Consider the following 16871-nt stretch of genomic DNA (forward strand, 5'->3'; position numbering starts at 1 on the left):
TAGATATTGGGGCTTTAGTGTCTGTGTTGGGACTATAGTGTCTTTCACTGTGAAAACACTGTTCAGTTTGCCACTTAGAACCATCTATTTAATCTCCTTCCTTTGAATCCTTTATCTTGATTACTTGCTCTCGAACTGACAATTATTCCTTGAGTTTGGGCTGTCTCTCGCCTTGTACACAATGTCATTTTCCTAGTTTCTCTTCCCCCCTCCTGAATTATCTCACTGTACTCTTTCCTTGCTCATGGCTGTACATTTTTGTATTATTCTTATTGTCAGTACCTCAGCCTTAACATGAAGGAGGGGTCAAGGTTTACCATCGACATGCCAGACTCCCCTCGGTCATTATTTTCGCCTCCATTGACGGTTTGTTAGCTGTTCCCATGGGATCCCTAATAGCAGTGCCCCTATACAGGCTCTTTCACGAGAGTAATCAATTATTTCTACCCAGAGACAAGGGCCACGCCCCTGGCAGACGGCCTTTCTGATCCATGTTCTCCTGCTCGCCACATAACAGCGAGTGACTGATGACCCAGGCAAGGTCTGTGTGGGACTGGCTAGGGCGCGCCGGCTCAGAATCATGATAATCATGCGTCATTGTACGACCTGCCAATTAGTGTAGTCTTGCCTGCCTCCACTCCTTCCTCACCTCCTGCTGGTGCCGGCAGGATCTCCCACTCCCTCCGCCCCCAACCCCCTGCAACTGATCTTTTCTGGTAATATTTTTTTGTGGGAGTTATTGTTGGTGGTGCGGGTGAGCCCGGCGTTTGTTGGAGCTCTTGTTGGTGATGATTAAAGCGTGGCTACCTGCCCTCTTGAAGACCCTGCCTCCACCTTCTTCAGAAGAGCCACCTTCTCCTCCCTCAGGATCACTCCTGTCGAAGACCTGAAACCCACCACACTCAAGCGTCTGTGTGTCAGCTGCACTTTATGAATGAGACATACATACTGCCCAGTGGAGACGCGCCTCATCTGTGAGAGAGGTCGTCTGGTCTGCACCATCCATACAACTGTGTGTTTTCATACCGGGACTCACCGGCCAGCATGTCTGGCCTCTGGTCGTCCACCCGGCGGTGTTGTGGCGTTGTGGTGTGTGGTGTTTATCAGCGCTCAATGCCTTTGCATGGATGTATGACAGCACAGGATAGAGCCATGTCATTCTCTCTCTCTCTCTCTCTCTCTCTCTCTCTCTCTCTCTCTCTCTCTCTCTCTCTCTCTCTCTCTCTCTCTCTCTCTCTCTCTCCTCTTATCCCTTGGTTGGTATTTGGTTACCTCCGGGGCCCCGCCCCCGTGACCTCATCTTCATCATCTTCACCTGACCTTCTCGTGTTATTGTTCACATGACCTACTTTCCTTTGTATCCTCTACTTTGACCTCCCGCCTGCTGTCTTCTCCCTTGACCTCCTTTCCCAAGTGTCTTGGTGGCCACGTTTTCCCTCACCACTCCACCCACTGTCCCCGTATTCAACCTATGACGACAAATGCCCCTTACGTGTGTCCCTAATGCAACCTTGTCCTTAAACGCGGTCGTGTGGTGTTATGGTCGTCAGCTCCGACAAGTGTGTGGGGCTGTCTGGTCGTCCGACCAGGTGTGTGTGTGTGTGTGTGTGTGTGTGTGTGTGTGTGTCGTTATAGTCGTCCCTTTAATGACGAGTACAACAATAGCTGTCGACGTAAGCCTTGTTATATAATCAAAGGAAAATGATCGACTGATACTGGACGACCGGTACACGACCGGCGTAGGACGACCAGTGAGGGAAGGATAGCTAGCACCTCGAGGTATAAGGACGACATGCTCTAAGTACACAACTGGTGTAGTACTGGGCGAAGGAGGAGTCCAGTGTCTTGCTAATGGGTTACCAGTGGCGGGCACCACCCGCGCCTGTACGACTCCCTAGTACATGACGATGGGTGGACTGGGCCTTTATTCTAGTGTCTATGAAGAAGGCACTGGTAGGAATATATACCTTTGAGTGTGTGTTCGTAGTGTGAAAACGTGGGTGTGTTGTGTGAACCGTGAGTTTTCCCCGTATGAACGATTGGTTTTCAAGTGTGACTGGATGGTTTCTGAATTGTGTTCCTAAAACCTTTCCACTTCTAAGCTTCAGGTCTATGAATATCTCTCTCGCATAGAATGACATTTCCCGCACTCTTCATTATCCCTATCCTCCGAATTAACATTGACTCAGGCTTGGGTTTTTGCTCATTCCATGTTGATTCCTGGTTTTAAAGAGATAATACAATCTGCATCACCACACTGTATCCTTTATCATCACACTGCATCACCTCCCAACCCCTGTGTCCAACATGCCACCGCATCCTAGCAAGACGCCACACTCACCCTTCACCCTCGGTACCGGGTCACTTATTAATCTCCACGGCAAAAATTAATTGCCATGATTCACCCCCAGTTTGATAACACGCACCTGCCATCTGTCTCCAACACTGCAGCATGTATAATTTATGTGCAGCATTGTAACATCTATCATTTATCTCAAACATTTATAGCCCCCTGTCTCTTATCTTCAGCACTGTAATATCTATCATTCATCTTCATTATTATAGCACATATCATTCATCTCCAACACTGTAACATCAGTCATCCAGCTCCAACATTTTAACACCTAACATTTATCTCCAACACTGTTCCATCTATCATTAATCTCCAACATTATGCAACCCTTTTTTTTTCCTCTTTTTCTTCAACACTATAGCACCTTTTATATGCCTCCAACATTAAAACGCCTATTCTTCGCCACTAACAATATACTTACCAGCATACTTTTTTTAGAATCACAACACCTACGATAATTTTCGAAGTAGTGGCCAGCCATCATGCGTCTCCAACAATATGGTCACAGTCCCCGAGTGGATAAGCAGACACAGTTCTGCTTATTTATAAGCGTCCCTTCCTGTTGAAGCTCTCCCTCTGCTGTGCTCACGAAGGACCACTTGGCCCATCGTTGAAGAACACTATGATGAGAAATCTAGCAACCCTCGTGAGGATATAGGGTCGCCTCAGCCGAACCAGCCATATGAAGCTGTTTCGTTGTGTTTCTAGACTGGTTTTTTAATGAAGTTTCCCAAGTCTCAAATATTCTGGTTTCATGGAAACATTGGTCGTCCCTCAGAGCTACGCACTCCTCAGTTGAACGATCCACAGGGCAAGACGTCGTTGAAGCTTTGACTCAGGCACGGAAAGTGGTAGGTGTCAAGACTCAAAAGTTTTTTTTTTTTTTGGCGCTGTACCGAGAGATCAAAGGCCCAAGACTCTGTTTCGTCCGAGGTGATGACCATGTCGGCCTCTGGCTACTCCCGTGGAATGGGAACGTATCCGAGACTCATTGTCTTCAAGAGACAACGACTCAATATACAGCGAATCTTTCGTATGAAAGATTCCGTCGCAAGAGTTCAGTTTTTCTAAACACAAGAAACTACAAACGCTATTAGGACACATGAAATGAATGGGGTTTATCACAGAAACGACCCAACGAAAATAATGATCGACTAAACTTGGTGCATTAAACCGATTTTTTTTCTGACAGGTCGAGCGAGACTGGTTCACTACGGGAGGTTCGTTAACGGTAATAACCGGGTAGTTTATTCGCCGTCATGAGAAACAACGAAGATTTTGGTCCATCGCTGTCATTGGCGGGTTCCCTGATGCCCTCTTAAAAGGGACTGGTGAACGAACGTTCATTTCTATCAAGATATTTCGGCATCTCTGACTTACCAACCCTTGGAGGACTGGCATGAAATATTCCCGCCATGATATGCTAGTTGAGTTTATCATGGATCTTCATGAATAAGACATCTGAGACAATGAAGCAGCGAGACCCAGTCCTCAGAGCAGCTCACTGGGCAAGAGGAACTGGTTCTTCCCGTGCCTTTATGCTTCACTACCCGTCATGCACCCACAGACACTGGGCTGCTGACACCGTGCCATATTGCTAGGCAACAGCTACTGCCAGGATGGGGCTCCTGCATGGCAACCAGACCGCACCTGCGGTAGATGGTCTCGATACCGATGCGGTGGTGGCCAGCAGTAGGAGGACGTCGCCCACAGCCACACATTCTCACCTCCGAAGTGTCGAAACCTTAATACTAGTTTGAGGCTTCGAAGTGTTCCGGATCAAAATCATTTCAAATATGAATCTATTCATATGAATATTTGTCTTGGTATTTGTCTTTCAGTTCTTTTGTCATTTCACTGCATTCGTGAAAATTTAGATGATGTATATTTTCATGCACTGAGTTTGTCATGAATTATAGCTACAGTTTCTCAAGGAATCTACACACACACACACACACATACGCACACATGCTGAGGATGTCGACATTTTTGGCACCACAGCCTCACCTTTCCTCATCGGAGTCCCAATATACGGAGACCCACGGTCTGAATAAGGCTACTGGGAAGGTCAGGCGTCCGGATCACATGTTATGATGTATCAAACACCTGGGGAGGTGGTCACCAGACAACAGCTGACCTCACGTAAACATGTGACGCCATTTCTTCCCACCACCTTGTATAGATAATGTCGCGTGTGGTGAGTAAGTGTGGTAGTGAGGTAAGGTTATATGTGGTCGGTAAATATAGGAGAGATGGTGATGGAAGTGCTGTGTGTGTGTGGTAGATAAGTGTGGTGATGGTAGTGGAAAGGGTCTCGGTCGTATTCCTGGTTCGAGTTGCGCCTTTACTAGCTGTTGATGTGGTTGTAGTGGTGCAGTTGTGGCTGTGATGTCGACGGTGTGCTTGTGGTAAGCTGTGGCTGTGGTACATAGCTTGATGCTCCAAAAACTTTGCCACTGGAGAGGATAAAACCCAAGACCACAGCAGGGCTCACTAAACCTCTCACACTGCCTGTATATGTCGCTGGTGAAGGCCCAGCCACCAGACAGCTCACTAAATCCACCACACTACCTGTATAGCTGGCTGACGAAGCCTCTACCTCGACGTGAAGGCAATGGTTTCTGGACTATGTATGAAAGTGCGCGTGTAAGAACAGTCGTGTCGCTTGCCAAATAAGGGCCAAATAAGTGTCGTGGAGCCGCGGGAGACAACCAGTTCCATGGCGTGCAACTACCAGGTGTCGTGGGGCGTGTCGTGGTGCCATGGCTTCCATTCAGTGGTATGAGGCAGTTATTAGTAGCCAGGGAATTCTTTTATATAGCTGCTTCTCACTAGGAGTCACTGCCTCCTCAACCAATGTGCTGAAGTGAGTGTTTTTCTTCGTTATACCATTTCGTTGTATCATGAAGCAATTATGTCAAATTATTCACAGGAACAGGAGAGGTGACATTCCTGTCTGTGTGTGAGTGTGTGTAATTACCTGTTCGTTGTGCTGTTTGGGGAGGGGTTCGACTGTCGTGAGGCCTCCTCATCTCTTGAACATTCTCTCCTGTCGTACAGCCATTTTAGCTTCTGTAGTTCGTCCACAGTTACCACATTCTCGCTTAGTTTATTCCATTTTTCCACCATCCTTTATATGTCCTTTTCTGCATCTTCTTTTAACGAGTTTCTCGCTTAATTTCATATCATCTCCTCTGTGTGTGTGTGTGTGTGTGTGTGTGTGTGTGTGTGTGTGTGTGTGTGTGTGTGTCCGAGATAGATCCGTAGCGGGTCTGGGATTGGGTGGGTAGGTAGGTAGGAGGCGGGTGGGTTCCTGGGATGGATGGGCTGGCATGGGGGTGGGCTGGGGGCAGGGCATGGGGTGGGGGGTGTGGGGGGTCATAGCACTACGTCAGAAGGCCAGCCAGAACTGGTCCTGACTCACTCCTGTGTCCCGAGAGGACATCATCTTGCACACACCTCCCCCTACCCCTCCTACCCCTCCTACCCCCACTCCCCTCAGACACTTCCCGACGTCCAGACAGACATCACCTTGCACTCCCTCCTCTTTATTCATTTACCTTGACGAGGAGCCAATAGCCAGCTGGGGCGCGTCTGACCTCATATCCGTGTCTCGTAGAGTGCCATAAGTGGCGACGGAGACGGTGCGGTTCCACCATTTCCCGCGCCGCCACCCACTCAAAAACCCCCTCCTAACTTCGCAAGCGCTGCGCAGGCTGTTCCCCTTTCACCCATAGTGTGTGAAGTCCGCGTCGTTTATCGCCGTTGTATCCCATGTATTCCTCTACTCCATCTCGTCGAGTCAGCAGCAGCTTCATCACGTACAACTCCTGAAGGTGCAGCTGCTCGATGCCATTCACTTGCTTACGTCTGGCGTTCCGGCGGATCATGTGTTGCGTCGCCGGAGCCACCAGACGACCTACGTGACCCTGCCAAGTAGTGCATCTCACCAATGTGATGCCTCGGCACTATCCAACACGTTTCTCCTCCACTGAGGAGGGGTGGAAACCCTGAGAATGGGAGTTCAGATGCCACACTCGTGCTAGACCCTATCGAAAGGTTTCGAAATATCAAGTGCCACGATAAAAGACTCGCCAAAGGGTAAAGGAAGGCCGCGTCTAACCCAGTTAGTAAAGAACGTCTCCGTTGCTTATGCTGTACAGAAGCCATGTTGGTGATGGGACAGAAAGTTATTAGAGTCAAGGTGTTTGATGAAGAGAGTGAGGGAGCGAGATGAACTTCAAGACTTTCTTATGAGTCAAAACTCCAAGGTAAAAGACAGAGGGATCAGGTCCCCTTCGTCGCTCTTCCCTTAGTCCGACTGAACCAATAATGTCCGTTGTCAAAACCTGTATCTGATGACGCAGATGAAATAAAGAAGCAAGAACAAAATGGATTTATTAACCACAAGGACTCACACATCTTATCCAATAATAAACATTGCAGAATATCGACTTTCGAAGATGAATTTTTGTGTCAAAGAGGAGACACCAGGGACCTCCCTTTGGGGCCAGTGGCCACGTGAGACTCAGCCAGCATAGTAACCCTTCATTGCACCACCTGGCTCTAGACGTAACCTCCAACCGCAAGCAGTAGCTCTGGCAAGCATAGCCACAAGCAGAAACACCAGACAGTCATTTCTCAAGGAGAGCCTTGTTGAACTATATGTTCGCTTCCTTTCTTCTTCTTCTCCTTCTTCTTCTTCTTCTTCTTCTTCTTCTTCTTCTTCTTCTTCTTCTTCTTTTCTTCTTCTTCTTCTTCCTCTTCTTCTTCTTCTTCTTCTTATTATTATTATTATTATTATTATTATTATTATTATTATTATTACTATTATTATTATTATTATTATTATTATTATTATTATTATTATTATTGTTATCATTATTATTACTATTATCATTATTATTATTATTGTTAGTATTACCATTGTTATTATTATCATTATTGATATTGTTATAATTATTATTTCTCAAGACCCCTTTATAGGGCTTTTATAAATATAATACTTCTGATAATGACACTTGGTGGATGTATGGAGAGAGAGTGAGAGTGGCAGTGGAGTGCGAGTGAGATCATATATATATATATAAAACTCATTCACCGTTCACTTGTGTGTCTCCTGCAGAGAGCGGAGGACTGACATGCCAGGACAAACAGGCGATCCTGGACACCCACAACACACTGAGACAGAAGGTGTCCATGGGTCAGGTGCACAACCAGCCCGCCGCTCTCAACATGAGGACTCTGGTAAGTTGCCAGTACAGCAGCTGTGGGGAAACTGCCGCTTTCACCAGTATGTAAGTTTCCACTGCAGCTGTTGTAAACCTATGTGTTCGCCATCATTGTGGTAAGATGCCATAACTTTAATTCTCTATTCTTTGTGGTAGAGTTGATCTACAAGTATTGTAATCTATATTTAGCTTACTGGACATCTCGCACTTAAGCAATTTTTAAAGTGGAATTAAGATATTCTGTGATTCATGTTTCCGTAACTTCCCCTACACGAGTTAACATTTTCTTTGGATATAACGGCATTGTTACAAAAAACGGGAAATCGAGATGATGATATTTCTTGTAAGCTTAACGAGGGAGGTCCTTGAAGATATTCTAGCATAGTGTTTTTACGCTGTAACGCATTCTAGTCACAGTGCTGAGTTCGTACAAGTTACGCCCACCGTCCTCCCGCAGGTGGACTTAAGATAGGTACTTATGATAGCGTTGAAATCACCAAACATTTTTGTTCCCGTAAAACTGTGATGTCCCACCAGAAGTCGGACTTCTTGTGATGATATATATATGAGGACTGGTGCAGATTTTGACGCCTCTCCTTATATGCAGTTCCAATATCTTTGACATTCATAAAAGTAGTTGGGGAGGAAGAAAAAAAAAGTATATATTAACTGATCTCATGCTGACATGCTGACTGTTGCGTTGAGTCGGGTGGAGTGTGAGCCACGATCCTTATCTCACACTTCTACAAATACATAATAAACTGGAACTGCTTCTTATCTTGTTGTTTGAGGTCAGTATCGTGTGCCGATCTGGACTGGCTCGTCCCGTCCACTCGCCCGTCTAAACTTGCCGCCGATCTCGACTTGCTAAATCCTCATTAATTCGGCCAAGTCGCCGATAAAAGTCCTTTTTTTTTTCCCTCTCTCTCTCTCTCTCTCTCTCTCTCTCTCTCTCTCTCTCTCTCTCTCTCTCTCTCTCTCTCTCTCTCTCTCTCTCTAATCTAATTCTCAAGTACTTACTTCAGGACACATCTCCTGCAGCTCCAGATGGTCGTTATCCAGCCGGCCCGTCAGACCAACACCTTTCTTAATGAACGCCAAGGTTTTTAGCCTCGAAGTGTATATCTGGGTTTTTTTTGGAGGGTGGAGGAGGAGCCGGTGTACAGTGGCGTGTGTGTGTGTCGGAGTCTTAAAGCATTGTCTGATTCCCAAATTCCTCTGCAGCATCCCTCCTCCTCCTCCTCCTCCACCTCCACATCCTCCTCCTCCTCCTCCTCCTCCTCCTCCTCCTCCACCTCCTCCTCCTCCTCCTCCTCCTCCTCCTCCTCCTCCTCCTCCACCTCCTCCACCTCCTCCTCCTCCTCCTCCTCCTCCTCCTCCTCCTCCTGATGCTACAGGGGGTTAGAACGCGCGTCTCCTGACGAGATTTCCGTGTTTAATGTCCCGCTTTAGTGTTAACAGCGTGTGTCTGCCAGATAACCGTTCCTTTAGGGAGCCCCCCCCCCCCACACACACACACACGCTGTACATGCTGAGGTTAACAGACCTTACGCTGGCCCCAGCACAGACCACTTGTCGGGTGGGTCTGTTCATCCGTGGGCCCTCTCAGTTCGTTGCCTGCAGCCCTCCGCCAGGGCCTTCCTCTTCCTTCATCTGTAGTTCCCTCTTCCCGAAGTTAGAACCGCTTGATCGTTCATCACTCATGTAGTCAACACCTTCATGGTTGTCAATCGGTTTTTTTTTACAGTCGTGTCTCCTGTGGCAAATCACCATTTTTTTTCAGTCGTCACTGACAGTAAATTCCTTCGTGGTCGTGCGCGTTGCCGTGGGTCGTCCATCCGTCCTGGGCGAGCTGTGGTCGTGGTTGTCGTTGTGAGGAATACGTTCCTTCAAACAAACTACTTTACTTTCTTCATTGGGAAGAATCAGATGGTTCGGTGACCCCGGAGGCCCAGGATTCGAATCCCATCCATCAGCCTGCTGTTAGCAGCATATGTGAATAATATGAAGCCTTAAATGTCGTGTAAAGAGAGAGAGAGAGAGAGAGAGAGAGAGAGAGAGAGAGAGAGAGAGAGACTCACAGACAGAGTTTAAGTCTCATAGATCTTTCGAAAAGTCCGCAACTTGTCAGTCTCTCTCTCTCTCTCTCTCTCTCTCTCTCTCTCTCTCTCTCTCTCTCTCTCTCTCTCTCTCTCTCTCTCTCTCTCACACACACACACACACACACACACACATATCAGTACCTCACAACGCAGTCCTGGACGGAGACTATCGTCACGCTTCGTGACCAGACGTCAGCGTCTCGGACCCTTCGGTCAACAATCCTTGTCCCCCTCCTCTGTGCGTTGATGTCCGCGTCGCATCGCTCATCAACGTTTCACTGTCCCAGAACTTGTTGAGCTACTCGTGAGTTCTCAGCTTGTGTGTTTGTCTTGACCCATACATTTTAGAGCGTAACCGTCCAAAGATATTAGTCGCATATCCCCACTCTTGTTTGGTGGGGTCATGTTTGGTAGGGTCATGACGCCTATCTTTAACTTATTCGTAAAATCAGTTTTGTTGTCATATTGATTCATGTTCATTTATATGCTTATTGCTTTACATTATTTATATCTATCTATCTATCTATCTATCTATCTATCTATCTATCTATCTATATATATATATATATATATATATATATATATATATATATATATATATATATATATATATATATAATGCACACCTCTATATGTACTGGCCGTGATAACCCTCCATGATACAGACGCCTGACGCCCTCTGGTACCGTCGGGCGGGATCCACTAAGACCCTTGTTCAGTCAACGCAAATCCAGTTAGTCAGTTGTCAGCGCCAGTGAAGCGAACTTCGTGAGTCCCTAATGAAAGGGGTGATTCAGCGGTGCCACGTGATGAATTATCGAGATGAATCGGTCATTAATGAGTGATGAATGAAAACCTGAGTAATGCAGAGTCCTCAGATCTGCAACGTGAATGAAAATGCGTCCTGGGGCACCTCAATTAGTTGAGTCCCCGGGGAAAGGAAGGCACGAGAGACACTTTTCACTATGGTTTATTTAACGATTGAATCCCAGCGGACTCTGGTCCATATGGGGGTGTCGGGGGGTTATCACCTTGTGAATGGCTCGAGTCGGTGATGACGTAGCGTGTGCGTGTCTCATTAATGGAGGTGGGTGAGAATGGCGCCTAATTCCGCTGTCACCCACCCATAGCGTCGCCTCTCGCAGGAGAGAGGGGAGGTGTTGGTGAGACGGAAGCCCCGGGGCTTCTTCCGTCATGGGGCTGGAGTCTAATGGACACTGTATGAAACCCATAGCCAGACAGCCTCACCCCGGGACACTCGGTAAGCCTATAGGCCTAATGACCAACCAGCCAAACGACCAAGCGTCTTTTAAGAATTCATGACTCGGGCATCCATGGGTTCGAATCTTGGGCGCACGGCAGTCAGTCCACACCCTACCCAGGTGTTCATCCTCCCCTCGGGGCTGGTCGATGAATGCGGACCTGGCTTAGCCTGTGGGGTGTGTGTGTATGTACATATAAAAGCAAAGACGTGATACATATTTACATGATTAAGAGACGGGGCACAAACAAGTAATCACACACACACACACACACACACACACACACACACACACACACACACAAAAGCACGCACGCACTCACTCGCACGCACACATCTCGGCAATCAGATAAACCTTGACAGCTGGCGCTGAGGACGCAAATGTCATAAGGATAATCCAGCAAGATAAGGTTTACCTCAGATGGTATCTACGTCTCGCTAGCCTTGTACTGCACGTCGTCTCATCACACAATCCATCTCTCAGTAGCAGTGTTTGGCTGGACGAAAATAATATAATCATCAACAGATCAATTGTTGATGTCGTCGGATGGGTCAGCGTCGTGGCAGGATACCTGTTTTATCGGCACACGTGTAAATAAAAGGGAAAGCTGGGCTGCTCGACACCAGCAAGTAGTGTCCCATGACCTGAGGTGACCTGCTGCAGGCCCTGTGTTAAGGGGAAGACAACTGGCGACGCAGACCAGATGATTGTAAACACCACCACGAGGGTCATTTGGTAAAACGTAACACAGGAGAGAAATCTAACACAGGAGCTTGCTTTAGAATGGCGCTCGTGGAGAAGATACGACATGCATGTGCACTCCTCAACAGAGGAGTGCACATGCCTAACAGAGCCATAGGTGGATAGGAAAGAAGAGAAAGAGAGAGTAGAGAACTGAGGGAGAATATCCACTTCTGCCACTCCATGAGCCAGACACACTGGCCACAGCTCCTGAGGATCGTCTGAGCCCTCACCCCACCAATCTTTCCGACAGGGAGATAAATCAACCGCTTGGACATCATTTACCGTATCCTTACCTCCTCCTCCCCACACATCCTTCCCTTTCTCCTCAACCCCCTGCCAATGCAAGACCCTTGCCTCGGCTCCCCATCATGGATAGCTTTCCTTTCCAATGCAGCACCTTTGCCACGACCGCCCTTCCTATGTAGCCTTCTCTCCGCTGCCACACACTTACCTCGACCTTCCCTTCCTCTGTAGCTTCCCTCAGAGCTGCCTCCTCGCGATGACAATGAGTTGTGTCAACCACAGTCTACCTCCTCCTTCCCCAGTTATATGGCACCCGCCACTTTCACCATTGTGTCTGGTCTACTTGTCCTTTCCACTAGTGCTGGTGCGCTCCCCAAGCTACTGCTACAGTCGCTGGATCTGTTACTTACACATCCCCTGACGCCACACGACTTTGCTAAGCTCCTGTGCTGCTGGCAGTGTCTGGCACTGGTTCTCACGAGACCGTGACCAATATCTGAGATTAAGAAGATATCACAAGATAACAATTGGTCATGAGCGGAGTCTGGGGTGACACTGATGATAGCAGTGCCACCACCTTCCCTCTGGCCTCCCTCACAACCTTGACTCGCTTAGAGAGCATAGCGAAGGACGCATCAGACGCGTGTGAGGCGGACAACCTGTTACACCTCGACTGTGTAGGTGATGATTCCTATCATAGTACTGATGAGGGAGAAATGACAGAAGGAATAATGAGCCTTCGTCTGCTGCTGCTGTTGCTGCTCCTGCTGTTGTTGCTGTTGCTGCGTCTGTTGTAACTGGTGCTGCTACATTCATTGTCCACCTGCGTCCATCCACTTACAAGTGTAGGGCGAGTGTTAGCTTCCTCCGCATCTTTGCCAGAGCTCATCTCTCCTCCGAATGGCATCGTCACGTTGGGCGCCACGTTGGGTCGGTCGGGGTTCCTCAGACGAATTATGAGAGTAACTCGGCGGCTGACGCCTACCACGACAGGTCGTCTGGACCCAAGATCCAGTGGCGGCAAGGCCTCCAGAGGTCACAGGGAGGGTGGGGTAGGTGTAGAAAAGGATGGAAGGGGGTTAGGCACACGTACACCCAGTCTAAGATACATGTAGATCGGGTGGGGCCGGTGGATGTGAGGCTGAAGGCGACGGTGGTGGTGGGTAGTGGTGGCAGTGGTGCTAGTGACGTAGCATACGAGGGTAGTGGCAGTAGTAATGATGCTGGTTACATAACAATTGTAAGGGGGGGTGATGGTGGCAGTGGCGGTGGTGACATAACATGCAGAGGGGATGGGTTGTTGCAGCGGAGGTGTTCGTCGCGATGGAGCGGCACAGATTGATGGGAATCAAGGATGCCAGTAGACGGGGAAGTCTGCCTGCCCTCCCCGCTTAGTGCCACAACAGTAACAAGAGCAACAGATTGATGCTGAGGGTAAGGTGTGTGTGTGTGTGTGTGTGTGTGTGTGTGTGTGTGTGGCCCTGAACACATCACCCTCCACCCGTCCGTTGGGACAACAGTAAGTGAAAGTCCGTGTGACATGTGCCCAACGGCGGCGCGTGTGTCAGTGTGGTGAGGGAGGAGGAGGAGGAGGAGGTGGTGCCAGGAAGACTGACCTAGAGAGCCTGCATGAGTCCCAGACGCCGTCGTGCCATATACAGCCAGGTAGAGTCTGCTGATGTATGGAGGCGGCCAGGCATTTGTCACTTGCACAAACCAGTCGCCGCCACTTGCTCTCTCTCTCTCTCTCTCTCTCTCTCTCTCTCTCTCTCTCTCTCTCTCTCTCTCTCTCTCTCTCTCTCTCTCTCTCTCTCTCTCTCTCTCTCTCTCGATAAATCCACTCCAGAAGTTTTGTGACAGAAGGGAATATTCTGTCCTAACATAGTACATAGTGGGGGTCTTACGTCGGGGTAGGATTGAGGAAGGAACTGTAGAAATCACTCATGAGATCATCGTAAAATTCGTGATCGTCAGGCTCTCTCTTCGCAGTGATGTACGTCTGTTATCTATTTCATTCTGCGATATTAGATGATTGGATTAAACGACCATTTAAAGTAATGTTTTTTTCCCCCCCGAAAAAATCAAGTGACGCCTCAAGATGTTGAAACTCGTGGTTCGTATCCACCATGGTGGGGTGTGGTCGTTGAATGTCGTAACACAATCATGGTTACAGTTGTGGGTCACACTGATACTAACAACCCTTGTGAGAGTAGTGGTTGTGACCCATGGTGAGACCTAGCACCCGTAGTTCTGATACCAGACGACTGGTGAGAGTGGTTTGGGTGGTATGAAACATGGGCTACCAAACTGCTGGGCTTGTATAACGACCACAAGGTCGTTACGTTGGTAGTTATATTCATACACGATTTGTTGACTGTAGTTGAGGAATCCAGTCCCCGTGAAAGTATTTCTGAGAAGACGAAGACAGTGGCACCCGGGTGACAGTCTCCCGTGGCCTTAGAACGGGACCTTCCTGTCCATTTTTTATGGTAAACAGGAAATAGCGGAGTCAGTTTACGAGCTGCTCGAACATTGGTCACTCCGGGGGTGATCGGCGTCTGTCGTCGCTGGAGACTGGGGTCGTGTTAAGATGCTTGGCGTCTCAATGACTCTCTCTCTCTCTCTCTCTCTCTCTCTCTCTCTCTCTCTCTCTCTCTCTCTCTCTCTCTCTCTCTCGTGTCGAAGAAGCAGCTCCATTCGTCTCCCTGTTTCTGACCACATCCCCGGGGTGAGGACCTAGACGAGGGGTGGACATTGAAGGGAACCTTGCTTCGTGAACGCTAACGTGAGAGAGGCACTGTGAAGAGGGGGGGGGAGACAGGACGAGGGAGGGAGGGAGGGTTGGTAGGAGGTCAGCAGCACCAGTGGACAGGTTTGGGAGGTCAGCGTATGGTCGTCTGAGAGCAGAGGTTCCTGTGGGAGATTTTTTTTGTCTACCACCTTTATTGGGTTTGCGACCTCCTCAACCTCCTGAATCTCACACGTATATATGTATACAGTGTTCATCGTGTGGTGTTCCATCGTGAAGCTCTCACTGGCTTACTCATCAGTGCCTAAGCGTTCTCTCACTACGTCCCTTACACCCTTTCACAGCCTAACTTCAAACGACGGAAAAGTGATGTGTGTGTGTGTGTGTGTGTGTGTGTGTGTGTGTGTGTGTGTGTGTGTGTGTGTGCGTGTGTGTGTGTGTGTGTGTGTGTGTGTGTGTGTGTGTGTGTGTGTGTGTGTGTGTTTCCCAGTAGGTCGTTGGAGAAGGCCTCTATCTGGTCAGGATAAAGTGTTCTAGTTCATCCATGGCGTCTCCCAGTAAGGCACACAAACACACCGTGGTGTAGCGGTTAGCGATGAGACCCCACGTATCACCCGTGCCCATGTTCGAGTCCTGGAGCAGGCCAACCAGCTCTCAACCTACTTATCTGCTCATCTTCTCCCTCCCAGGCTGGTCGAGGGAGTGGGGAGTCGTCTTTGATTGTGTTCTCCTCCAGCACACACAGCATAATGAAGAATACTTTTCCTTTTAAAGATGAATATCATTTGTGTAGCAAAGCACTACATGTTGTCGGGATAAGAGAGACCATTATTTACCAGTTAAGATTTCCTGTGCCTGGGGTTAAGGGGAGAAGAAAGCGAGAAAGGAAGACTTAATGACTGGTCATTACCCGCAAGTGGGTGCTTATCTGCACTACCCTCGCTCTTCATAATGGCCAGGTAGAGGGTCCTCGTCCTTCACCTAACGAGGGAAATTCAGAATCTTTTTCTAAGATTTTTCTTACGTGTGTGTGTGTGTGTGTGTGTGTGTGTGTGTGTGTGTGTGTGTGTTTGTGTGTGTGTGTGTGTGTGTGATCAGCCAGTCATATACATTATTCAGAGGGGTTACAATACCTCTCTTAGATAACCCTGACATACCTAGGATATATCTCGCTCTTGTGTCTGTCCACGCTGATATAGCATTCATTACTGACTCTTCTGTATACATTAATTACATCAGAACATTAATGCAATAAGCATGGCGGTTTACCTCGTAGAATATTCATTGTTCACCTGTTCATCCCTCACAATTATAATACAAAGCGACCCATCCCATCGACGCCCCAGTAAGTGGTTTGGGAGTCCGAATGTTTTCAGTCAGGCTTACGGTTTGGACGTGGGTGTGGGTGAGCACCTTGCGCTGTGGTGGCGAATGACAAACACCACACACACACACACACACACACACACACACACACACACACACACACGCTACATGCAAAGAAGAACCACCTAAGACAAGACGGGCTCAGAGGATCTATATCAGGGTGAGCTGTGGCTTACATGAGTGAGTGGATCGTGTGTTCGTGGACTGCCAGACGACAACTGACAACCTCTCACACAAGATGGAGCTCTAGAGAAGGGATGAACTCCTTGCTCTACGTTGGAGATTCCTTCAGCAAAGTCGGGGATTATATAAAAGGGAGGAAACAATGGACACGTGTCAGAGATGTGAAGTGGAATGACTGGTGGCAGGGCATGTTGGTCGAGGCACCGCTGGTGCTGTACATGTAGATACATCACTGCCCAGATGGTCATACTGGAGTATGATCATGCGAGTGATGGCCAGAATCATTTAAGACGGGCATGACAGAGATTGCCTCGACTTACAAGGTGGACCTCGACAAGATCCTACGTTGATCAGGTACATGGAGGATAAATCTTACGTATTCTTCTCTTTTGTCTGGTACTGTAAATCTTTTCTACAGGAATAATGTGCCCCCTCTCTATGGCCTCCTAACTCTACCTCCAGAATCATTTTGCTTCTCTGTGTCTGTCTCACAGCCTTCATCTTCAGGAATTATGCAAAGTAATGGAGATGGGACACAGTGAAAGGAGGCTCCGTTATGACTGTAGTCTTTGTAGGAAATGGGCTACATCAATTTATGTGTGGAAGGGGACCTCGGGC

General features: G+C 48.2%; 1 protein-coding gene across 5 annotated transcripts in view; it reads left to right on the forward strand.

Annotated features, from left to right (window-relative positions):
* The window catches only part of LOC139760810 (venom allergen 5-like), a 155225-nt gene that overhangs the window by 123349 nt on the left and 15005 nt on the right, over positions 1–16871 (forward strand). For all 5 annotated transcript variants that reach the window (XM_071684445.1, XM_071684444.1, XM_071684449.1 and 2 more), the window contains one exon: positions 7479–7600. In XM_071684445.1, the coding sequence (XP_071540546.1) occupies positions 7479–7600 (122 nt within the window). The remainder of the gene's footprint in view (positions 1–7478; positions 7601–16871) is intronic.

Source organism: Panulirus ornatus, chromosome 38, assembly GCF_036320965.1.
Source record: "Panulirus ornatus isolate Po-2019 chromosome 38, ASM3632096v1, whole genome shotgun sequence".
NCBI lineage: Eukaryota > Metazoa > Arthropoda > Malacostraca > Decapoda > Palinuridae > Panulirus > Panulirus ornatus.